The following is a 25,348-nucleotide window of genomic DNA, read 5'->3' as shown; positions in this document are numbered from 1 at the left end:
CGTTGTGCGGTTTGGGTCTTTAAGGTGAAAACATTTTTACTGTAGCATGAGGCGTGTAGGCATTTCAAAGGGATATACCTTAAACACAATGGATTTAGTTTTGTTTGGATTCGATTCAGATACAGTACTGAAGCAAAGAGTTTTGCTTCTAAGATTAAGGCTGGCTTTCCTCTCACAAGGCCGTAGGACTAGCGATAAGATCTGTCGTGGGTGTAGTGTAAAGCCTGTTCGAGCAGAGCAGCTGAGCTGACAGTGCTCCTGGGCTGGAGCAGCTTGGGATCTTCTCCGCCCTCTCCATCCAGTTACTCTCGGGTACCAGCTGTTCCCAACTTTGGGCATTTGCTCCCTCGAGTTGAGGGCTGGAAGGGACAACCACCTTTCCTCTTATTTCTGCGCATGTAGGTCTGCTTTTCTGCAGTGTTTCCCATGCCTTTCCGGGGGAAGGGGTTGGAAATCAGGCCCGTGCATCAAGCTGGGAAGCCGTGAAAAGGTGGAAAATTAAACCAGTGACCCTCTAAAAACAGCCCATGTTTCGTAAGGTAAATGTTGTCAGCTTTTAACATTACGGATATAATTGGTTGTTGCTTATCGTTTCCTGGTGGAAGAGGTAGAGAAAACACATATGGCTGAGGCAGGCCTGAGTTGCATAGCAACGGTGAGGATGTAGTGGCTGATATCATTTATGAGAATATTTTATACCGTGGGACTTGGTACGTACTCCACTGCACATGGAAAAATTAAACATTTACATTTAAAGGTTTTTTTGAGTAGAGCAGCGTAGATCCTTAGGCTGTAACAGTGCTAAATATGCAGGGTGCGAGCACTTTGGAGTGCTTTTGGACCCAGGCTGGGGCACGCTGGTGTTTCCCCGTGCGTGTGCACACCCGCCCCTGCAGCGCTTCCCTGTGGCTGTCCTCTCCAGCCGCATCCAGGAGGGTGCTGGGGCCGGCGGGGCGTTCCTCTTCCAGACACCAAGGCTGCTCGCTGCAGTCTCCTTACCTGCTGGCAGCGGTGGAGATGGCCTGTATAACCATGTGAAGACCTTGAGGGTATGAGATCAGTTAATTCTTTTTGTCCCTGCTCTTAGACTTGGTCTCCAGCGTTTGTAAAGTGCTTCCTTGGTTTGAAGATATTTATGGTGCCGAACAGGGTATCTGACGGGGCTGGGGAAGGCGTCCTCCCGTATCGATGCCCGTGGGTGGAGCCCACACTGGAGGTCTCTTAACTTTCCTCATCAGTGAGGTCAGAAAGAAAATGTCCAATTCCTGGAACTGTTTATCTGTCACTGCAGCGTGGAGGGTGGGGTGGGAGGCAGAAGGTGCTGCCTTCTCCCTGGCACATTACACTGAGGCACTTAGTCCTTTCAACAATTTATTTAAAGACTGAGTTGGTAAATCTTCTCGCCTGATTGTCAGGAGCTAGCTGGAGCATAGCTCTTGAACCATGACTTACTCTTTGTGGGCAGCACTAATTCGCCGGATAGTAAGTATATATGGAAATTCTAGGATGCCGATGCCACAAAGTCAGGCTTTCCACTTGCTTTGGCATTTGAATACTTACCAAGAAAAAAATATGGGTTGTGAAATCTTGTATAGTTTCTAAGGTCCTCTTACTGTGGTGGGTTTTGTTGGTTGGGTTTGATACAGTGTTATGTTCGTGATAATTCTGTTCACAGTATGAAATATATAGTTTACCTTTTAGTAGTAATCCTTAGAATCTTTAGACTAATTGGAGAATAATTCAGGTTAGGAAGAACCTCTGGAGGTCAGCTAGCCCAGCATCCTGTTCAAAGCAGAGTCTACTATGAAATGATAGAATAAAATGTTAATAGAATATAAGGGGTATTGCCATCTTCCTGCCATACTGCATGGGAACAATTGGGACAGTTTTCTGGATTTGTAAACTCTCCTTAAGCACAGCCTCGCACTTCAGGGGCAGGGGAGTTCTGAATATGGGCATTTTGACCAAAGTTCTGACTTCTTTAATTAAAAAAGGAGACAAAAAAAGAAGAAGAAAAAACTTTTCAAGGAATTAGCAAATATTTTTCTCTTTTGAGTTTTGTGTTAACAAGGTGGATGGTTCAAAACTTCATTCCACTGTGCAATTATCTATTCATATCCATTTTATGCCAGTAGATTTTAACTTTTAATTTTTGCACTTCAAGCTGTGGGGTGTCATTTTGGCTGTCTGATGTCTCCGTCTCTTGCAAACAAAGATATTTTTGAAACTGTCTGTGCAGATTCTGACTCATGAGATTTTTCAACTGGTATTCCTCATATGCCAGGTCTTTATTTCACATCAGTGCAAAAGAGTTTTTCACATAAATGTATGCATTCATTCTTAGTTACGGTTAATTTTTGTGCTGGTAGGGCCAATATTGTGTGTGCATCATTTTCAGGAACTGGAAATTGCAGGAGTAATCAGCCCTGGACTGTTGCCAAACCCAGCTTAATTCCAAGGGAGCACTGAAAGAGGCGTAATCATAATGTCTCATTTTAGAAGAAGAACTAGAGGCAAATCAGTGTATAACTTGGCTGTTTTATTTCATATGAAAATTAAGTTGATTTTTTTTTCCCTGGCTACTGTTGTAAGAATTATGAAGTTAAAGATCAAAGCGTGGAGAATTACAGCATTTGAATACTGGATCAAGAGTAGTATTTATTTGATTGCCGAGATTTTTCTGTGATTATAAATAAGAAATTCCTAATTTGGGTTTATCTTGTGCACTAAGAAGACACCAGACCCCTCTTTTTATTGGCTTTTCCTCTGAAAGGTCTGTTTTTACTGTACCATGAATATTCTGTTTATCAAGGAAATGGCTGTATCTGGCCCAGCATCACATGTTGTACACTTCTTTCAACTTTGGTTTCTTCTTCCAAGGGATGCATAAAGAAAGAGAATGGATCACAGATAGTAGCACGGGTTTGTTGGGTTGTCAATGGGTAGTTAATAAGGTAAGTTGTCTCTTACGGAGCAGTTGTCTCTTGGGAGCAGTACATGTCAGAAAGTGTTTTATCTCCTCCCGATACTTGAGTAAAAACTGGCTTCAGGGCACCTTTTTGTGCCAGTGGATGTGTTGCAAGCACTGCTAGGCAATAGGTAGGGTGCTTCTGTCTGGCCTCTGTGGTTTTCTGTAAATTAACCTGATATAGGGCACTGTGTGATCTAATGGGCTTGGGGCAGACCTAAAAATTGCCGCTCTAATACCTTCAGTAAGTCTTACGTTATTTTCCCAATCTGCTGTATGTTTTAAAGCTTTCCGTTTGTAATTCCAGTTTGTTCTTCATTCATGCTCTTTGTCTGCAGCACCAAGTTGTTCCAAGTAAAATGTTAGTGCCAGAAAATGCAAATGTATCTGTATGATCTAATTTGAGTTGCTTGTGTCTAAAAGCATCTCAGCCATAAAACACAATAGTACGTATGCATAGTTCTCAGAGAATTTGTGTCATTTTGACTGATATTTAAACCCCCCAAAAGCTGATTAGCAAATTAATAGCACGTTTAATAGCAAGTGCTATCCGGAGAGCATGAAGGCAGAAAGAGGATGGAAGTAGAGAAAATTAACCCTTCCCCACCCCCACCCCCCCTCTTTTTTTTTTTTTTTTACTAGCCTCTACTGGTTTCTGTGGGTTTTTTGTTTTTGTTTTTTATTTTTTTAATTTTTTTTTAATAAGCTTATAGTTGCTGAGAGTAAACACTTTGAAAATGAAAAAGGGAATGGATTTTCACCAGGCACCTCCAAGGTCCCGATGCCCAGTGTCACCGGGTTGCCTTGAAGGGGGTAGAGACGATCCAAAAGAGATCTTCAAAAGAAAAACTAAAGCTCATCAGCCTTGTGCTTGCTAATACTTGTGTAAGGAATAATCTTTATGGTTTGTTGTCACTTCCTTCTTCAACACATGCCATCTCCTCCGAGCTTCACGGGCTATAAATGGCTTTTTGCGTCACCCTCGGTCCCCCCAGGTGACACCTCCTCCACAAGCTGGGGGGAGCATCGCCGCCTCTTACCTCTCCCGATTTCCGTCCTACTTGGTTCCTTTTTTCTCTCGGCTAGCTGACCAGGTTGTCATCCCCCGTTTCAGTCTCTGCCGTTCTTCGCAACTGCTAGAAGCTGGAATCTTTAAATCGTTTAGGACTAAAGAGCAATTTGTAGACTTGAAAGAGTGGGGTTTTTTTCCCGAGCTAATCATTTGGCCTATTAAAAAGTAAAGGTTGAAAGGGATCACCAGGGGAAGACTTCAGAAGACACAGTCATCTTCTGAAACAAGTAGCTTCCTCCAGAAGCTAAATGTGATAACATTACTCAATATAGCCAAATGATTTTGTAGAATTTGGAGTGTCTTATACCTTACATTTAGAATTTTCAGTTTGTTTTATTGAATTTAAGTTCACGATGTCTACAAAAGTAGTAATATTCTTTCTTTTTCAGGCTTGTTTTGGTTTTAGCATAGAGAATCACTGAGTGTTAATTGTGTCATTTTGGCTATAAAACCAGATGTCAAAGTACAAATATATATAACATCAAGTAAAACGTTGCCTGAAGCTGAGGAATGTGTGCTGATCACTTTGTCTGCAATGCCAAAAGTTTATAAAGAATTCCTGAGCCTTCAGAAGAGCAATATATTTGCATCTATATTTCTTTCCTCTTGCTGCCAGCTGGTGTTATCTGGGTTGTGCATGTTTTCTCCTTACAACCATCGCTTTCCTGATAACTCTGCGCTTTTTATAAACAATGCCTTCCAAACGCAATAAAACAAAGTGGCTTTTCTGCTGCTCCCGTTCCTGTTTCTAGGCTTTTTAGATTAGGTTTCTAGCTAGAAACCTCTGTGAGTAATTGCAGTAATACAGTATATACTCTGCATGGAGATAATGTGCTTTAGGCGTAACATGGTTCTGTCTGTTGGGTCGTCTTCTGTTTGGGCGGCACGTCCCGGGTATCGGCAGGGCTGCGGGGGGGAGCGTGCTGCCGCTGAGGCTGCCACATGCCGCACGTCTTACTGCGGATGCAACTTGTTCTGTCCAGAAAGCGGCAAAATTTGGTAGATGCGTATTGATTACAAGAATGCGATAGCTTGCAATGTGAGATTGGGATTGAAAAAAAATTCATAACAAGCATCAAGTTGGAAAAAAAACAACCCTGAGCTAGCGTGGACAGTAGGGAGGAAAGCAAAAGTCCTGGTTTGCGTCTGTCAGTGCCTTTCCTAGAAGTGAATCTACTTGCCAAAGGTTACGTGACCACCAAGCGTGAGCAGGAGGCTGAGCCCAGGACTGTTAGCTTAGCCCCCGGTGCAAACCGACCGTGAAAGTGTGAAGCTGCAGAGGGAATTTGTGGAACCCGAAAAATATGCCCGAGCTAAGTAGGAGGAAATGCCCTGTGGTTTCCCAGAAATGTAAGACTATTTCCCTTACCACTGGTGTAGCTGTTAGAAGTGTATGCCTTGCTTGTGGTTGAAAGCTTGTACCTGGAATGGACTGAAAAATGTGAGAACTGAGCTTACATGTATATATTTATGTATAAAGTGTAAGAATTACTACCAGTGGATTAGGCAGCTGTGGGAACATCTGGAAGATGAAAAGCAGGAAACTTCTGTCCTTGTAACTCATAAATTGAGCACCTGTTTTACTTGAGTATTACAAATGGAAAATTTTACTTTGTCTAGTAACGGTCCATTGTAATAGTTGGAATAAATGGTGGAGCCTTCTGTGCCTTATTTCACTCGGCATTAAAATAAACCGCTTTGTCAGCAGCAAAGAGTATGATAGAACTAGAGAAGGGCTGATGGTGCCGTTGGGGAGATGAGCAACTTGTTAGAAAAGATGCAGGCAGTGTAGGACTTCTTCAGTAGCCAAGTGTCAGTGTTTGGGAATTATCCTTAATGTCAATATTTTTATAAACTTAGGGCAGCATTCTTTAGGTTTACAAAATTCAGGACACAAGAAAACATGCAATCTCTTTTTTTACCCCCGTGGTATTAAGGAATCCCGTTTCGTTGAATATGTGTGTGCTGCCTGAAACAAAACGAGTGTTTGTGGTTTCCACCAGCACATTCTGCCAGGTGGGTTCGAGGGAGTGGTGTTTCGTTTCTTTTCTTTTTATTTATTTCTTTTAAAGAGAGAAGAAGCTCGGGACAGGTGGCAAACAGTGTCATCTGCTGTCAGATGAGATCTTCATAAGCAAAGTTGATGTGGCACTGAAAGCCATGCTTGTGTTCGTTCAGAGTAATGAATGCGAAAGGGGCCAACATTTAATTATCTACACACAATGTAGTTACAATTATTTCAGTAACTATCTAACTTGAGTGCGTAACTCAATACAACTGCAAAACGAAAGGTGCGACAGTGCCATATGCCTTGGTCTGCTGCAAGTCTAGGGTGCTCGCAGGAGCTGACCCGCTCCCCCAGCAAGGGAGGGTCCCTAGATGTGCTGTTTGCCTCGTAGGGAAGTGGCAGATCTGTGGAAAAAAAATACTTAGGAAATTAAAGGTCAGAGTGGAGCACAGAAAAACCACCGTGGTCTGTCCTTCTACGTTGTACGTTGTGTTTGAACTTTTCATCGGCACGCATCAGTTTGTCAAAGGCTTTCTAATGTCTGTGCTTATGTATTTACTTACTTAGGCTTTTTATTTTGAATGTCTTCCAAAGAAAGAGCTGGGGAGGAGAACAAAAGAAGTCCTTTTATTAAGTCCAGGAAAAGAGCAGTAGAGTGGAGGTTCCCCTTGTCTGCTTGGGGAGATGAAGTGTAGTCCCCAGCAGAATACTCTGTGTTTTGCACAGGTGCTTCTAAAAATTTTGTGCGCCCTGAGGTAAGAATAATCGGAGAGCAATATGGAGTTACTAAAACCAGGGAGTCAGTTCTGGCCTCCAGAACCGGTTATATTGTGCTTGTTTTACAGAGAATCGTTGTCCTGAGCTCACAGCCATTTTCCATCTTTAAGTTTATTCCCAGTTTTACGTTGACCAAGTTTAATTAGTAGATTCCAAACAACTATTTGAAATAAAATCTCTTAATCGTTTAGCCAAGGGCTAAAGGAACGCTGAAGTGTTGCAATTGTTGTGTTGCAGGACCAGCTGAAGCAGTGCTTCTCCAGACAGCCCCCGGAGGCGAAGGACACGGACACGCTGGTGCAGGAGCCCGACAGTCAATACGGCACCTGGACCGAGAAGCGGCACAGCGGGGACAGGTAAGGGGAGCCAGGTCGCCTCTGCCACGCGTGCGAGCTTCTCCTTCCCCGAGCAATGAGAAGAATCTGGTGGTTTGGAGGGGGGTGTGCGCACGTGTGTGCGTGTGTATGGTTTGTTAAAGTTCCGTGCTCGGTTTCAATGACTATACAGTTTCTTTAGTCTAGAAGTGAAGAAATATTTGTTTATTATCTGTAATTTGCAATAAGATTTGAAATTTAAAACTAAGTCCTCCATGCAGTATCACCACTTTTATAAGCAATGCCAAAACTAGCTTGGACTGGAACAGATTTAACAAGTCCACTAGTACGTGAAACACAAGTTAAATGTTATTTTTTTAGTGCTAAAACAGTGGATAGAAGATACTGAGAAAAAATGTTTTTCCCATAAATACACGAAATGGCTTTGACTAGATTAACGTAGGTGGTAAAACCTTTTTATGCTTTGTATTTATGTGTTTGTAATTATAATTAGAAATGTGCATTTTCACATTTAGAGTGTGGTTTTGTGTGCTGCGTGCCTCTGCTGGGTAGAACTGGGGTTCTGGGAACATTTTGCTGAAACTGTCTTGATTTCTTCCCTCTCAGGTAGATAAGGAAGTGTCTGATTATGGTTAGACAGGGTACGCTAACGGTTTTGGGGTTGTTTAATTTTTTTGTAAACTTGGTTTCTCCCATCCAATTAACATTACCTTAAAAGCCGTGCTGCTGGGTGGGCTGAATGGCAAACCTCGTTTGCAACGGGTGCTGCTCCGAACGCCAGGCCCCCGCTCTGACAGCGGGATGACGTGCGCTCCACCTCTTGCTGACGCTTTTTGGTTATGCAAATGGTTTCATGAAATACAGCTAGAGCATTAAAGTGTGAGGGTTTTTTTGCAATTTACACCTGTTGTGTAAATCATAGCATGATCTGCACTGAGCCAATGTCTTATCTGCTCAGTGTAGTATGAAAATAGGAATTTATCTGTTTGTTTTTTGATGCTGTACTTGTAGAGATCTTATAGCAGACATTAATGTCAATTATGTTGGTGTGTTCTACACTTGAGAACTCTGCATAATAAATATTTTATTGTTTATGAAATAAGGGTGGCTTTCAGCTTGAAGTTCAGTGAGCTAAGCGACGTGCCGACAATGACATCCAAGTCTTCTGTAAAATTAACTTTGATTTCAGTATGTTACAGACGTTTTCTGAAATCAGTTTCTTAACAAAAGTGCTTGTCTCAGCTGCAAACCAGACAGCTTTCAAATGCTCTTTCAAATCTGGAGGATTCTTCCTGATTAGAAGAGCTCCATCTAAAAATTCTGGTTTATTGAACCAGTATTGAACTCAATCCCCATGTCCTGGAATTTTATTTTCATTGTAAGGTTTAGTTTTTTCTTTTTTTACAGTGTAATGATGACAGTATAGTGACTTTTCAGCATTTTGCAATCCCCTTGCTCTGCTTTAGCAGGTTCGTTGCAGGGGAATTACTGGTATATTAATTCAAGCACTTAGAGAGGAATGAGAGTAACATACTTTTAAATATTAAATTTATAATGGAAATATTCCTGGAATATACTGAAACTGCATTTTGTTTGCAGTTTCTTTTTTATGAGTTAGAAGCCAGGACAAGTGCAGGCACTCTGCCCTCTTGCCGTGGGTGACAGGAGCACATCTCCGCGTCCGGCCGCTGCCGAGGCGGTCGTCTCCTCTGCCTGACCCAGAGGCAGGAACTTCCAGGAGACTTTGATAATTGAGCTTTCCTGTTCGCCTGGCTCACTTCCCTTAGAGTTTTCATCTTGCCAGCCGTACAGCCCGTGGTGTCGCATCCCTCACGCCCCCGATAGCCCTCGCAGCCGGCGTTTGGCCCTAAGCTGAGCCCGGGGCTGCGAGAGCACCGGGGAACGGGCGCCGGGAGCAAACGGGGAACGCGGCGGCAGGGGACAAACCAACGTCACCAGCCTGCTGCTGCGGTGTGGGAGCAACTCCCAGGTTCTGGCGTTTGCCGGTATTTGAGTCGTGAAGCGATTATTTTTGCCCCTTTAGAAGTGCTTCATTACTGCATCTGTGAATGAACTCATTTTCTCTAAGAGGAAGAGAATTTGAAAATAGAACCCCATGACTACATGGGAACAGGATAAACATGGTCCTCTCGCTAGATGAGCTTCTAGGAAGGTGGAGGAAGGATCGTTTTCAACTAAACTTAATTACCGCTGGAAGAAGCGTAAGGGGCTGCTCTTGGCTGGTTGCGATGGGCTTTGGTGAATAACTTCTGAGAATGGAAGGAGATGGTTTAATTTGGAGGCGTTAATTGGATTTTTCTTAGCTTATTTAAAATATATTATTTTTGTTTTTTCTCAAGTGCTTTAGCAAGCTTCTCCAAGTTGAGATCATAAAAAATTCTCACTCCTCAGCAGTGTTCCTGTAAAAAGTTGGATTCCTTTCCCTTTTGACTCCTAATTTCACATGATGAAGCAACACATTCTTTATGGCCTCTTAGCACTGTCTTGCTAAAACTAATTAAATTTAATGGCGATTGAAAGTGAGGATTGATGTTAGTTTATGGCATATTTGTGGTAGTGGTTCTGCTGACACTTGTGTGCACCACATGAAGGATAGTTTTTCAGAGAAGCAAATGTCTGTAAGATACCTGTTGAACATTGTTCATGGCTTACGGAAACGCTCATAAAACTGGAAATCTTACTGAAGTAATAGAAAAAGATGCATAACACTCTCAGTAATGAGCACTGGAAACATGGGTTACATTGCAATATTTGACCCTTATTCCCAAGGGAATTTCCCCCCAATTTGCTGTTCAGCTGGAAAGAATCCAGCGTGCATAGCAGAGTGTGCGTACGGAGTCATCCTGCTGCGTTTGGTGGTTAGCTGTGCCACGGTGTTCAGTGCGATGCTGTAGTTGTGCAAGGACTCTGGAGGAGAATCCATTAGAAAGGCTGGTGAACTAGAAACCACCCATCAGTGCAACTTTGTCTGTATTTCCGTCATTGCTTACTCTCAAATATTTCAGTTTGAAAAACTGCACGGAGGCGTATTAGCTGAAGCCCTGGGATGGAGGAGGGCAGAGGCTTTCTGGGACACGCAAATCAGGCAGGATCCTTGTCATACACCTTTTAGTTTCCATGAAAGGTGATCAGACTGCAGATTGTCTTTCACCTCTACGTTCTTCCATGTTCTAGTGGATCTAAAGCCGATATCCAAACATCATTCGAAGCGAAAAATACTAGACAAAACCTTCCCCCTGGAGCTCATTAGTACCATTTCTTAATTATCCTGGGGCCCGCTGCTGAAGGAGGGAAGAGGCATTCACTGTCCTCGTGTGCTGGAAACCCTCTGTGCAGTGTTCGCTCTGCCAGACTGGAAATTATATCGTGTATTGCTGCTTGATAGAAAGTTGTTATTCAACAGCATTCTCCTGAGTGTTTTCCCCCCTGAAGATCACTATTGCTGGGGACTGTACCAAATACTAAGGTCTACTGTTTAAAAAAAGTGCATATATTCAAACATGCATGCTCAATGTTTTCTAGATACTTGCTCAAGAAAAGGTGCTTAGTAACAAAAGACTGTTGTTAAGCAGAGGAAAAAAAAATCTGAACTCCTTAAATACTTCAGGTTTTATTTTTTAAACTAGAAACTCCTAAAATTAGAAGCAAGACAGCCCTATTTTTACTGACAATAGAGCCTTACTGTGTTTCCTACAGTCTCCTGCTGCTTAAAGGAATACTCCAACCTACGTGACAAAGGGAGACACGTAACTGTATACAGCTTTCCGTCCTGGCACTACAACTCCCTTCTGTTGGTCTAGGCTAGGGAAGATTTCTAGGAATGCACTGGGAGCATCACAGGTCCTGCTGCCCTCCTCTCCCTTCAGCTCCTCCCAGCATCCTTGGAAGAAGAAAACCTCTGGCTGGCTGGGCAGCTCTGCCCAAAATACACCCTGAGCTCGAAGAGAAGCTCGTAGGGAAGTGGTTGGTTAGAGAACCAGTTCTGCACTTGTGTGGCAAGGTTAGCTTCCGCGCTACGAATGATGAGCGTGGGAGGGAGCATGGGGCGTTCGTCCCGACCGCCGTCCCCAGGCCAGGGGCCCTGCAGAGCTTTCTGGAGTGGTTTCCAGTGGTCCTCTTGCCCATTCCCAGTCCCCTTCCCTGCCAGCTCACTCATTGCAGACTTTAAAGTCGGCCGCTCTGAAGCCAGCAGCTCTGCCTGCCGGGAGTGCATCCGTGAGCCCGTAGCACCTCTGTGTGGCTGCGTTGTTGCTTAAAACCTGCTGACCTTCCCACTAGCATCTGATCCACCTAAACCAGTGATGTCCTCTCTCCTCTTTCACATCCTGGCAGTTACCAGTCACTGCGTTACTGTTGCTTGTGGTCCTTGCGTCTCACGGACCACAACTAGAGGCAGTAAGAGAAACAAAGTGTAGTACAGCTCCAGTGGAGCACTGACAGAGCTTCTTTCTGTCAGGACACGAGGGATGCAAGTTTTTTAAATCCAATGCCTATTAGCGTCTAAAAATTGCATCCCAAAATGTTTTAAATCCTCTGCGCCACTGAAGATGCTTCAGTTTCCTCGGAGTCATGTGAAATGAAAATGACTCACGCCTGCTGCTGGGGACGCACGGAGCACATACTGTGTCGCAGGAGCTGCCGTGGCGGCGAGGGCCGTTCCCGGTACGCTCACATCTCCTTCAGGTCCAGACGTGTATATGCAGTCTTGTTGTGATTTCAGAAAAAGTGTGCATGCAATCTTTGTATCCCTATATAGAAAATATGAATATATAATATACAATAAGATATTAATAATAGGTTAAGATACATAAAATATCTTTTTTATATATATATAAAAACCCATGCCCTCCTAGGGAAAAGATGGGAATATGAACAGCAGAAGCGTTTGTAAGGTGTGCTCTTGAAAGGGCTGCAAGTAGCTTGTAGTGTCCTGCAGGAATTCACTTACAGTAAAAGGGTATTTATTCATTTGTATTTATGTGTATTTGGGGTAGTTTTGGATGAGCAAGGAGAAGAATCTTTTAACGGTTACTCTCTGCCTGAGGCCTGCAAACAGGGTATTGCCCTTCACAATGTTTTCAAATGTATACAGTGCCAAAGCGTAGGGTCTGCTGCTGTTACAGATCAAACGGGCAGATTTAAGCAGCTTTTAAGCAGCTTGTTGTTTCCCTCATCTAGTTTGCACGTGTAATATGTTTGAAGGGGTCTTTGGGCTGGGGAAAAGAAACCCCAAGCAATCAAAGCATGTTACAATCAAATTAATACAATTTATCTGCGTACTCGCATTATTCAGTACACTGTAAATCCACGTGGGTGAAGAGCCGTGGTAACAGAGTGATTCGCACCCTTGCTGCTGGTACCTGCTGCTTCCAAAGATGCTTTTGTTACCTGTAGCTGTAGTTTGAGTTCTACCCTTGTTTATCATCTGCTGAGTGTGTGTGAGCCAAACAATACTTGTATTTGTTTACCCTGAAGTCTCATAGATTGCGTTTTAATTTGCAGCTTTGTGCCTGAATCTCCTTCCTCGGAAAATGATGTCACTTCGACGAGAAAGCAACCTCCAAATAGCCACCCGTCTTCACTGTCCTCTCAGACAGAACCTGCCTCCATGGTTGATCACCATGACTTCTCCAAAGACCAAAGGAGCACAAGTTTGGACCGTTCCAGCACTGACATGGACTCTACTGATGGGACTGACTTACCTCCTCCGGGAGACACCTATCCTGATGAAAAGACCACTGATTTCTCGTTCATCGATGTAAGTTACCACCATGGGAAGCAGAAGGTCTTCTCTATCTTAACTGTGTTGTTACCTGTGTTAATCGCTGCAAAGCAGTATCTTCTGGAAACTGCACTCAATCTTCCTCTGCCTTTTCTTTATCACGTTGAATTTTCCCAGCTGACTTCCTGCCTGAAAAGTTTAAGATCAAAGCTACAAAGTTCTTCTAGTTCCTGTAATGCTTAGGTTCCAAGAGATTCCGAAAAACTATTGGCTTCACATAATGTCTGCCAGTGGCTTAATACAGTTGCTACTTCTGTTTCTGCTTGTCAGTGAGCTGTAACAGAAGAGTTAAATGGCTCTATATGCACTGGACACATAATTAAATAACACAAATAGCTAGTGACGGCTGTGCAATAAGCCATGCAGATTTAAGGCTAGAAAGATATTTACTAATATTTTTCTTACTTACAATTGGCCTCTTTCTGTAGTAGCTTACAACTGCATTTTAAAGGATTTTTTTCAGTACTTAAGAATCTTGCAGCTAGTATAAGAACAGTGGTTTCTGGGCACACACAGATGAGGTTTAATGTTCTTTGAAAGCACTAACACAGCTGTAGTTTTTCAGTATGGCATCTAGGAAGTACTGCTTCTTCTTCAGTAAGAGTTGGTGCACCTTTTTTTTTTTATTATATAATATCTAATGGCATATATATTGGTAAGTGCAAGACTCCCAACGTAAAGGGATTGTGCAGCTGCTAGGAAGGTCTCCGTACACTGCCTTGCCTGTGGAATAGAGGAGCAGACTGCTCTGTAAGACGAAGGCAGGATGCAGGCAGGTTTGTGCTGGAGGCAGTTTGGTCTGGTGCAGCAGAATTGACTGTTAAAATCACAGCTGCTTCCTGCGTGGGCTGCTGGAAAGTGCCTCCAGCCAGCTCCGGTCTCCTCTGATGCTGCCGTCGAGGGGGAACTGCAGAACCCCGTCTTTTGCCAAAGCAGGTGCTGCTCTCATCTTCCAGCCCACTCCTGAAGCAGAGGCCGCCTTTGGTGGTCTGTTGCTTTGAGATCCCCAGCCGCGTGTGCCTTGGCCTTGGTATGGGTTAACGATCCTTTGGCAGGATATCCCAAGTACACCTGTTGCTCTGTAAAGGAAGCGTCAGTAGCCCGTAACAGTGCGGGTGGCATTTTGTCTGTCCGCCAGTGGTTCTGCAGGTAGTGGGGACGGTCCTGTCTTGTGCTGTTCCCTGGACAGCTAAAGGGGTCTCCTTAAAACCCTAACAGCTTCGAGTAAAGCTGGCAACGTGCTGGTTTAACGAGTAGTTTATTCCTGACCTGAAATCCCTTGAAACAAAACCACATCTTCCCAAGAAGAGCAGGCTCAGTGATGTTTGCAGATTACAGACAAGTCTCTTAACAACAAGTTGCCTTAAATAATTAAAGAAATTACGGCTCCTTCCCTCGCTCTGTAAATGCGATTGCCTTACCGTCATGCAGAGAGATGGGTGTGTTTGAAATGACTGATGACAGAAATTTGCTGAAGGCACTTGTTGCTGGTGAGTGGCTTGAAACTTCTGTGGATGGCTGCTCATCAGAAGACTGAAATTACAGCACTCTACAACAAGAGAATTTTGTGTAGTTGCTCTTTTTAGATCCCAGTCTTCTTACTGGCCTTCAGCTGCTAGAAGCTAGCAAGGCCTGTATTCTTAAAACACTCTAGGAACCAAAATCCTATTTATTGCAGGGGGTTTTTAATTTTTTTTTTTAGTGAAAATAATTCATGCAGATCAGGCATCCACAGCCAAGAGAGATCAAAGAACCAGTATTACACCCAGTTAGCCACAATGTAGCATATCCTCATCATAAATTCTCTTTAATATAGTTACAAGTAACTACAAGAATAATAATCAGGCAAATATATATCGTTTGATTAAACCGAATGGGTTAATGTGTTAAAGTAGGTTGGGAAATCATTATGGAGATGACTTTTATTTTCAGGCTGGTTGAAAGTAAAGGCTTTGTTTCTTTTTATAGCAAACCACTGTTCTGGACTCCAGTGTGCTGAAAACTCGTGTACAGCTCAGCAAAAAGAGACGCCATCGGGCTCCTCTTTCCCACTCCCTTAGAAGAAGCAGAGGGCTGGAGTTTGAAAACAGATTTTCTTTGACAGAAGAACCAGATAATACCTGGATGTTTAAAGATTCCACAGGTATCCCTCAATTATCTCAAATAATTAGCTGTAATCAACTTGGTTGTAAGGGCAGGAATTTTTGAATGGTATAACACACCTGAAGTTGCGTCAAGGTTTGACAGCAGCTTCCTTTTCCCAGCTCTGGGTCAGCCTCTAAATCAAGTCTTCCCCTCCGTTCCTTGGAGCCTTTGGAGTGAGGGAAGCCGCAGTAACCAGACCTACAGAAGACCAGGGCGAAGGAGAACTTCCATGCAATCTCCTTTAGTTTCTGGCTGCTGACTTTAAGAGAATTTTGTTCACTGAAAAAATACTGTGTTTAGAAACTGCTATGGTTGGATGCATTCTCTAGCACATGCTCCATATCTAAGCCTGTGTGTTATAAGAGCAACTGTAATTGTTCATATTTTATAGGTACTCAGAAATATTCTTTCTTTCTAGCATCTCTAAGTACTACAGCACTAAAGAGGCCTGGTTAAGGATAAATCTACTCCTTCAAATCCATTCTGTTAAACAGGTTCCCCTCCTGGCCTGGCCTGTTCCTCAGGATGCAATAAGGGAATGCATCGGGCATTGAAAATCCGTGCTCGTGGAAGCGAACGAGTGGCTCACTGCACACACTCAGCACAGAGCTGTATAGTACCCGCAGCACTGTGGTGCTTTGTGCTGCAGAGAGCCGTCTGGTGTTCCCCGAGCCGAGGAATCACTGGGGTGGCATCCTGCTCTCTAGAGAGGCTGGTGATGTTTTTGTAATTGAGGGGACCGATTCAAAAACTCAGCCTCTTTGTATCAGAGCCCTGCTTTGTGCAGATAACTTTCAGATATCTCTTCCAATCTAAATTAATTTCATGTTCTGTGATCAACTGAGCTGTTTAGAAGCAGCAACAATCATTAAATTAGGAGTACCTTCTCTCTCATCTCTGTCAGCAAGAAATCTTTCTATTGCTGAGTACTTAGAGATCAAAGCAACACACACACTATTGAAGCATGGACCTCAGCCCTGTGGTGTGTTAATGTTACTCTTAATCCATTTTTGAATGGAGGGAGAGATCTAGAACAAGGTAGAGATGCCTGCTGACTAATGTGGGGTGGTTTTTTTTCTCCCTCGATTTTTTTCTTTAAACAATTATTTAGAAGAGAAGAAGACTGTACAACGGGAAGATTCCGATGAGGAAGACAAGAAACGGCATACTGCGAGATCGTCTTCTGTACAAGCTCAGAGACTTCCCGTATTTCCAGGAATGGACCACTCTGTTCTCAAGGTGAACACAGGCAGAACACGAGAGACAAGAGTTAAACCGGTGCAGTAGCTGCAGGTGCTCTCTAGGAACAGAGCTAGGAAATGTTGCTGAAGATGACAGCGCTGTCTGGGGGAGGCAGGTGTGATGTGTAGAAAAACTATGCAGGTGTCTTTCTCACTTTCAACTGTTGGCTAGAAATATTAAGTCATTTGGAAAAAAATTATTTTCACGATAGCAAGCATGCTTTCAAAACTGCATAGGTTTAGAAGGAATCCCTTCACTGACTTCAGGCATGGATATTTTTGTTTTTATAAATCTGAGTGATTTGGTTTGCATTCTAAAAAAAAAGCCTGAATGCTGCCTCATAAAGGTGCTCTTTTCTTTCTGTATGTAGGCCCAACTGCGGAAAAGACAAGAATCTGAGAGTCCTGGTGAAATAAGTTCTGCTCAGCTGTTCAAATCTCCTAAACCACAACTGCAGCTTGGAACTCCTGGTAGCAGAATGCTGCCCTCCAGTGTAGAGAAGGAGGACAGGTGAGAGACATCCACCAGTGTCAGAAAGATGCTAATACTCATTTTGGTGGGGAAAAAAAAGAATGCAAATAGGCTTCCCAAGGCTGCAGAGGAAATTGTATCTTTCTGGGTTTTGTTTCTGTAGTGAGTTTTCATAATTAAGGAATAAAGAGTGGGGTTTTTTTATATCTTAGGTCAGAAGAAAAGTCTCCTCAGTGGCTGAAGGAGCTGAAATCAAAGAAGAGACAGAGCCATTATGAGAATCAGGTTTGAAAAGGTACCTTCCCACCGAAGAGGGGCTTTGCTAAGCATAAGTACGTGGTGATAAAAACACACGTGGAAAATGTTTCCTTGATGTGTCAGCACAACTACTCTGTCGGTGTAAACACACTGTGAAGCGTGTGCCCAGAATGTAAAGGAATGCTGTGTTGAGGTTTTCGTGGAAGTTTTCACTCACGGGTGATACAGTTTCACTGATTCTCTGCAGACACTTTGATTTTAACAACACTCTGTTTGCCCTGCAACTTCATAGCGCTTTCGTCAGGCGAGAACGAGTCTGTCACTGAATAACTGAGGCTTGCACACACGTTGAAAACCTCGGGCTATGCTGTTTCAGCCATATTCTGGGCAGCTCTTGAGCGTTTAGCGTGTTAAATAGGACAAGACCAAGCTGATGCTACAACAGTAATGGGCTTTTGTGGGGGCTTTCCTGTTGCAGACACTGCGAAGGGTCTGACTGCTTGCTTGCCCGTGTCATGCCATTACCTCAATTGCTTCTCTCTTTTTTCCAGATAGTGATTCTAACTAGGAGAAGATAAAGAAGTTTAACAGAAGCCTTAACTCATCTGAACCTAAAATTCACACGTCATGTTGCTGCTGTTTGCTTCCTGCCTCAACTGCTATGTGCATGGTGCCTTCCTGTTTTGTGGAGAAAGCTGCTTTTGATATTCATAGTCAAATACAAAGCTGTATCTTTTCAGATCTGGGAGGATAGTCACTTTAGATCTGCCTGGAAGAAGAACCGGTGGTTTCGTAGTTAGCGCTTCAGAAAGTCGTGAAAGATTGTAATATTTGATCTAGGAGTGCTGTGCACCGGGGAAGTCCCCTCACTGTTGAGCAAAGACTGCATCGCTACGTCAGTGTTCAGCGACTCAGAACTACGACTGTCGTTAGACACATCAGGTGTAAGGCTGGGCTTTGTGTTTGTTTATGAAAATAACAATTTTAATCAAATTTATCTTTTTTTGTTAAAAAATAGTAAGCTATTTAGAATGAAGTTTGTGGAAGGTGAGAGTGAAAGAACAAATTATGTTTACTGCCATATTGAAAAAGGAAACTTGATTATTTTTTGTAAAATGTATTTTTGATTGGCTTATATTTACATGTGATCTGCTGACCTAGCAGATGAATATAATTTTTAGATGAACAAAATGTTAACTTTTGTCACTCTTGAAATGGTATATTCTGTGTTTTGTCAGCATGTGGAATAATTGCTTCATTGGAATGTCTTTCCTAAAAAGGATCAAGCAATAATGTCAACCAGTTCTCTTGAAAAAAAAAAAAAAAATAAAATATGTAAATACTGTTTTTATAACAAAAAGGAAGGGAAGAGGGAGGATGTTACACTCATATCAGGGTTCCAGTTAATTGTTGAATGTCACTTTAATAGCAGTTTGGATAGTCCCACTTCATATTTTTATTCATTAATCTGTAAATACCAGGTTTAAGTTTTTATTTTTATGCTGATTTTGTGGGATAACCTAAATGTGATCTTCAGTTTCTCAGATGATTTTCTTTTGCTTCTTTTGGTAAGACCGAGGTTATAATAGCGGTATAGATATCTGCTGCATAACACGGGTGTGATGAATATCACGAATATCTCAAATATGTTCATAGCTTTGAATACAGATTCTGAAATCCCAAGCGAGATGTCCATTCAAGGCATCCTGTATTCTTTCCCCAAATAAGTGCTCTTTCCAGTAAACCTTTCTAAACGTAGCCCAACGAGGGAGGGTGTTCTGTCGTGTCAGTATTCCTCACGACTCGACTAAGAAAGCAGCGGCGTGGAAAGCCGGAGCGCTCTCGGAGCACTCTCCTCCCCGGTGCCGTCCCGCAGCGCCGGCGGCACTGAGGCCGGGTGGGACAGCGTGGCGAGGGGCTGGAGCGGGAGCAGATGCTGCCCCTTGCGTTGTGCTTCCCGTGTCTAGATATTAAAGATAAAGCACCAGCACTTGAACTCATTTTCCTTTTTCTATGATCAGCGTTTCGGAAAGCTTGATTTACGTGGGGTCACCGCACTGGTGCACCTGCGAACCGGCGTGGCAGGCCTGGTCTGCTGTCTGTCAAGCTCGTAGCTGCCAAAACCGTGTGCCAATTCTTCTCACGGAGGAGTCACAGATGAGGTAGATGAGGTGATTTTTAGTCTCAGTCTGCTGGTAGGAAATAACAGCAGCATGTCAGGAGACGCATCCCATATGCACATCTCTCTCCCAGATTTAGTTCCGATAGCAGCTCCCTGTGCTTCATGGAGACAGAATGAATCCATTTCTCTTATGTAAAAAGGTCTTTTCTTGCTGCTTTGCCCTATTTCACAGGGGAGCTGTTGCCACTGTTAGAGTTTTCCAGCCCCTTCTGCTACCAATTAAGAAACGATCACCCCGGATTTCTGCCGAGCGTCCCATGCTGTGCGGCTTTTCACCCTGAGCGATGGACTTCCACTTGAATGTGGTCGGCCAGACTGTTAAAGAGCTCCTTTTAGCTAATTTTAAGATGTTGCACATATTTTCTTTCCCTTTTCTTTAGACGATGGTGGAAAAGGCGACTCTTTAAGATAAGCTTTGCGTATGTGTCTTTCGGGATATTTTTTTATGGCAGCCCTGGAGGTACCGCCAGCCGTGTGCCAGGTGGGGCCAGCCCTGAGCAGCAGCGTTGGGAGGTGTGAGGGGAGGATGACGATTGCTTTCCTTACCGTTGCTCAGATGAAGTGGGGCTTACTTTAAACAGTATCTAGAAATCGGGTAAATTCCCCCTGCTTACCAGAATATTTACACAGGCTTGATTTTTGAATTCAGCAGGTTGACAGTGTTGCGTTACCAATAGTTGGAGGATTTACTGGGTTTTGGTCTAATAAATGGAGGCCAGAAACTCTGTAACTGCAGTGTTTGCTCTGTGTTTGAGGAAACGGCGGGGATTAATACTAGGTTTCCCCAAAGCCCTTTGAATGTGTATGCATTTCCACACCTGCTTGGACAATGCACTGAAACTTACTGTATTTAGTAGTTTAACCTACTACTGAGAAATGTTTAATGCTTAAATGTCTAATTAAAAAGTATCTTTAGAATGTTGTGGAATGGGAAAGTGTGTTTTTCTGCTCTATCATTTCTTTATATTGTACATGGATTAAATAACTACTCTTCAGGTTATCACTATGTAATAAAAGATATATGCATATGTTATTACTTCTTAAATGATAGGCCATACTGCAATACACTTTATCTAATTTTATTTTAATTCCAAATAATGCTTGTTGAATTTCTTTTACTTTTCGTTGCCACTTTTTTGCTATTAACGTGAGATGGGAGTGAGGTTTTAGCTTCAGCACTTCCTTCAGGTGTGCTGTTCCTGAATTCCTGGAACCTGCCTGGGAGCGACTTTCAACGCTTGTCCTAACGGTGTCTGAGCGACAGCGAACGGTGGAGATCCTGGCCCTGCGCGGGAGAGCGGTGCCCGCGTCCCCTCCCTTACAGCCGCTCAGCGCTCCGCGTCCTTGAAAAGCTGCAGCAGGAGAGTAACGTTGTGTGAAAGTGAAAGTAGATGGCTCGTGGAATTTGGAAATCCTTTTCTGATTGCACTTTTGTTAGTACCAGAAATCCTCCCTCCGTTTTAGTTCGTTGTTTGGGGATTTGCACAGCCGTTCTGTTTCTTTTATTGGAATCCCCAGTTGTGGATTGCTTCCTTTTATTTTTCTGTTTGCAGATTCACCTTTTAAAAGTCTGTGTAGCTTTAATTTGAGTCCTTTAATTTCTGTAGCCGTTCAGAGTCTTGCTGCTTTGGTTTTACTTCCTGCAGAGAGAGGCAGCGTTTCTGTTCTTCAGCCTTTGAAGTCTGAAACCTTCTTATGAAGTGGCCCCGTAGGGAGGGATTCACCCCCCCACCTTTTTACTTGCGCAAGAGTTTGCTTTGCCCTGTCGCTTGTTTGCAAACAATTATTGGCAAACTGTTAAACGCGCTGTGTGTCGGATTTATGAATGCAAACTGGTAGTCGGCCATTTCATTTGGCGCGGCAGCATCGGTTAGTCTATAAGCTGTAGTACTTGTGCAAACACACTGGGGTATGCCTCCTGTCTTGGATATTCAACTGAGGATGTGGGCTGATGGCAAGGTGTTAAACGGAGAGCTGATCTACCAAAAGAGCTTAGTGGGGATCAGGGCGGTTCTAAGGCAAATATCATACGAGTGGTTTTAAACGCAAGGCTTTGAAAGTCTGCGCCCCAGTAAAAGGCACTTCTGTCTCTACGCCTTTTCCCCCTTTCTATGAAAAAACCCTGGTGCTGACATTGCAGCGCTCTTACCCGCAGTGTTACGCACGCAGGGGGTGAGGGCACCTCTGGCGAACGTTGAACTGGATCCTCTGGAGCCGGAGGAACCGCGCAGCCAGAACTGCTGCGGTCCCAGCCCGGGCGCGCTCCGTGCACGTGGTGCCCCGCGTTGTGGTCAGGGCAGGATTGCCGGCGTGGACTCGGCTGTCTCTGGTTTGGGAATAATTGTGAAGTCGGTTGAATGGTGGAGGCGGCAGCGCGTTCCACACGTGGTGTGGTGGAAGGGGCTTGCTGATGGTTTTACCGCAGATACCTGGCTTCCAACAGTAAAGCCGCGCTTTCTCCCAGGATCGCTTGTTGTGCTGGGAGACGAGTGTGTCGGCGTGCTGCCACGCGGCACGGCTCCGCCACGTACAGGAGCTCCCGAGCCGAGTCCTCAGCACCGTTACTGCTCTGGCCAAGCCAGCCCTGTGGATGCAACAAACTATTCCAGTAAAAGCAGAGTGTTGTGGTGTCGGGAAGATGACGCTGTGGGTCAGAGATGGCTGTCTCGCCTTCCTGAAGGACGCTTGTGCGGGCCCACGGTGGAGCTGCAGCGGAGCAGCCTGCAGCCACCCCGGGGTGCGGAGGATGGTTGGGCTAAGGCAGGGACTTCAGGGCAGGTGCCAGGGGTGGAGGTCTCGCTGTCCTCAAATACCTCGTGAAGGAAAAACAAACGTGGTTTTTTCTCATCAACTTGAGCTCCGCACTCGTGAGAGTTGCTTTTCCTACATCCTCGTGTGAACCAGAGGAACGAAGGTGGGCTTTTCGGGAGGACAGGGCTTTGGGGGCAGAAACCAGCCCCCGTGGATTTGGGGATACGGCGTTCTGAGGTTGGGACTGCAGCACCCAGGAGCCCCCGGTCCCACCCAGGGGTGCCCGCAGTGGTGCGGCTGGACGGTGGGCGTCCTCCCAGCCGTGGGGCACGAGCAGCCGGTCAGGGCGAGCAGTGCTGCCGAGCCCGGCCCTCTGCCCCGCGGCCATCCGCCGAGCTCCCAGTGCTGCTGCAGAAATATCGCCTGAAACAGCTTTTGATTCTTCTGGGGGGGATTGGAGAAGGAGGAGGGACAAGGGCTAATGGCTTACGGGTTCTTCTCTTTCCATATTAAAGGTGATGATATCAGGCCTGTGTTTAAAGGAGCTATTGTATAGATAAAAGTTTTATATCGTTCCACGAAGCCTTATAGAATGTGTAAATATGGTCACACCATGAATCATTGTGGTATAGAAAATATTTTGTACTACATAGTTTCCTAAGTAATAAAGATATTCTGGCTGTTGCATATTGTACTGTACAATTACGATTCAAGTTTAGCTTTACCAGATATTAAGAAAAAAAAAAATCTATTTTCTAACACTATACTGTAAGCATTTCTCAAAGGGATTTAAGAGGCTGACAGCAGAAGGAAATTTGAGTTCTGTTGGGAGACAAATCAGTGAGCTCCAGTGCCCCTCCTGTCCTGGTTTTGCAATTGCCTTATCAATGCACAAGCTCCGTGAGTTTGGGAAAGGAGGATTCACAGCCCCCCCAGAGCGAAGTGTAATGGGGACGCTGGCAGGGAATGGACTGGTAAGAAAAGCTCTGTGCTTCTAATCTGCTGAAAACAGGCTATTGTGGTTGGTAAAAGAGACAAACTAATCCATTCGGTGCTCTCCTTTGAGTCCTCCTGTACAGAAGCGATTTTATATTTTACAGCCAAGCAGCTTTGTAATCAAAGAAAAGATGGAAATGTGAAAAGGCACTGCACTAAAAACGGACTATATCAAACGGCTCTTGGTGCTGGGGTCTTTGTAGGTGCAAAGTGTCGTTTGGTGACCACAAATGCTGTTGAGCTGCACCGTGCTGCCGGTTGCAGCTCATGGTCCGCTTTGCGCTGCAAAACCCCTTATCCCCCCCTCGGCTCCCGTTTGTCAGAGCTGGGCAGCATCCCACGGGCGGGCTCCGTCGGGAAGGCGAAACTCCTTCGGTGGGGATTTGTTTCATCCTTCACAGGAACTGCAGCAACGGGCAGCGGTGGAAAAGTCTGTCGGAGAGGGAGCGCGGTGCCGCAGCAGACCCTGCGCGATCATCTCTGCCCTGCCTGGCTGGTGCGTCACCCCGCTGTGCGGGGGCCGAGCCTCCCCAGGAAAGCCGCCAGCGTGGCCGTACGCCAGCGACGGGACGGGAGGAAAAGCCTTGCCATGAACGGCTCTGACGTGGTACGGTACGGCAAATTGCACCAGACGGCTGCATCTGGGCGCAGTCACGGACAGGACAGTTTTCCAGCCATCTCCCAACTAGACGAACCAAGTTTGTCCACCCTGTCCTAGCGGAGCAGCTTTTTGGCAACTTGAGTAAACATTTAATGCGTGGTTCTTAGTTTCAAGATGAGGCATGCTAAGAGGAGGTAGAAAACCCTGCGAGAGCAGCAGTAACCGCAGGTGTGTGCAGCTGAACGTGGCTTAGCGTTCCCTGAAGAGGAGGGAATCGAGCCCGCTACCAGCAAAGTAAAACGTGCCCAGCTTGGCATCCGCTGCGGAAGGGCTGCCCCGTTCCCCCAGAGATCGTGCTTTGCCCGTGAAGGCGGATCAGCCCACCTGCAGGCACGTGGCTCCCAAAAGACCCCGTTAGTCTCCTGGAGTCCGGGGCAGCGTGTGTGCGGGCAGGAAACACGCGGGGTAGGGAGATGGGCTGGGCTGCAAAGGAAGAGGGCTCGATGGAGGTAACGTTCCCGAGGCAAGGGCCCCAATCCGGAGCACCAGTCCTGCCCCCAGCTCCCGCCCTGCTTCCAGCAGAGCTCCTGGCTGACACCCGCCTCGCGTCTTGCGTTGGAGCCTGAACAAGCTGTAAATATTCTGCACGTTTTTTCGCTTTGCGCTGTGCTCGGTTTCTAGGCTAAACCCTCCCGTTAACTGCTGATGGGAGAGTTTTCCAGAGAACCTGGCAAGAAGCGGCGTGAACGTGCTGATGTGAATTTCGACGTTAATCTTCTGTAAATCGAGTGGCACATTTTTAAGGGACAGCCGGGAGAAATCTGAATAACGTTTCCATAGCACGCTGCGAGCCCGTGCTATTGAGATGAAATCTCATGGATGGAATTCAGTGGACGCAGCTGCTGTATCAGCGTCCAAATAATGTGCTGTTCTGTTCAGAAGCAACCCATAAATAGCAGGGCTGCCCGCGCCGGCCGGCAGAGCGGAACCACGCCGGGAGAGGTAGCGGCGGCACTGCTTGGACTGGAAGGGGCTTTAAAAAAGAATTAGCACGTCTGAATCGAGGTCTCGCTATAGCGAATGTTTTGCTAATGCTTGGCGAGAAGTGATGCTGCGGGGTTTTGATTAAGGACGCCGGTCAAACTCTGTTTCTTTTATTCGTCTCCTCTTAACCTCTCGACAACCCCTCGCGTTAGTGTGGCAAGAGCAGACGGGGAGGCGTGTTCGGACGGGGTTTCCTATTCGAGTGGGAACTCTGTGGGATGTTCCTGGAGAGCAAGGAGGGGGCTCTCGCTGCTGTCCTGCCAGCCAAGGCGGCAGCTCCAGCTCCGAAGTCGGATGCCCTACGGGATGCTGGGCTGCGGGAGCAAGGGCGAGCTGCCAGATTTACCTTAGTGGGGAAAGATGTCCGCAGCTGGAAGCTGAAACCCGGCAAATTCCTGCTGGGAACAAAGGACAGGCTTCTAGACATGGGTTTAATGAGCAGCTGGGCGAGCTGCCCAGGGTCAGAGAGGGATCCCGTGCCACTTGGAAGACGGCTTGGTTCGGTCATGGGCTCTCTGGCCCCACGGTGATGCCTGGCTGAGGATGCAGGGCCCATTGCAGGAGGGAAAGGAGGATGGATGACGGAGTGCTTCCTGCTAGCCTGGGCATCCCTGGGGATTTACAGCTGCCGCACTTGGGGGGGACTGTATTCACTTTTGCTACCTGTTCCCATGCCAGCTTCATCTTTTGTTTTT

General features: G+C 45.2%; 1 protein-coding gene across 6 annotated transcripts in view; it reads left to right on the top strand.

The window, feature by feature from the left end:
- The window catches only part of KIAA1671 (KIAA1671 ortholog), an 86,533-nt gene extending 66,180 nt beyond the window's left edge, over positions 1 to 20,353 (top strand). For 4 of the 6 annotated variants that reach the window (XM_075770042.1, XM_075770043.1, XM_075770041.1 and 1 more), the window contains exons 2-8: positions 7,063 to 7,181; positions 12,684 to 12,939; positions 14,932 to 15,106; positions 16,220 to 16,347; positions 16,721 to 16,860; positions 17,034 to 17,116; positions 17,631 to 20,183. In XM_075770042.1, coding sequence (XP_075626157.1) covers positions 7,063 to 7,181; positions 12,684 to 12,939; positions 14,932 to 15,106; positions 16,220 to 16,347; positions 16,721 to 16,860; positions 17,034 to 17,112 — 897 coding nt within the window. In that variant the 3' untranslated portion in view covers positions 17,113 to 17,116; positions 17,631 to 20,183. Of the gene's footprint in view, positions 1 to 1,289; positions 1,483 to 7,062; positions 7,182 to 12,683; positions 12,940 to 14,931; positions 15,107 to 16,219; positions 16,348 to 16,720; positions 16,861 to 17,033; positions 17,117 to 17,630 lie in introns of those variants that run through there. The other 2 variants (XM_075770045.1, XM_075770040.1) reach the window with 2 other exon arrangements.
- Positions 20,354 to 25,348: the final 4,995 nt, after the last annotated feature.

The sequence above is a fragment of the Balearica regulorum genome, chromosome 17 (assembly GCF_011004875.1).
Source record: "Balearica regulorum gibbericeps isolate bBalReg1 chromosome 17, bBalReg1.pri, whole genome shotgun sequence".
Classification (NCBI taxonomy): domain Eukaryota; kingdom Metazoa; phylum Chordata; class Aves; order Gruiformes; family Gruidae; genus Balearica; species Balearica regulorum.
This window is presented reverse-complemented; position numbering and strand designations above follow the sequence as displayed.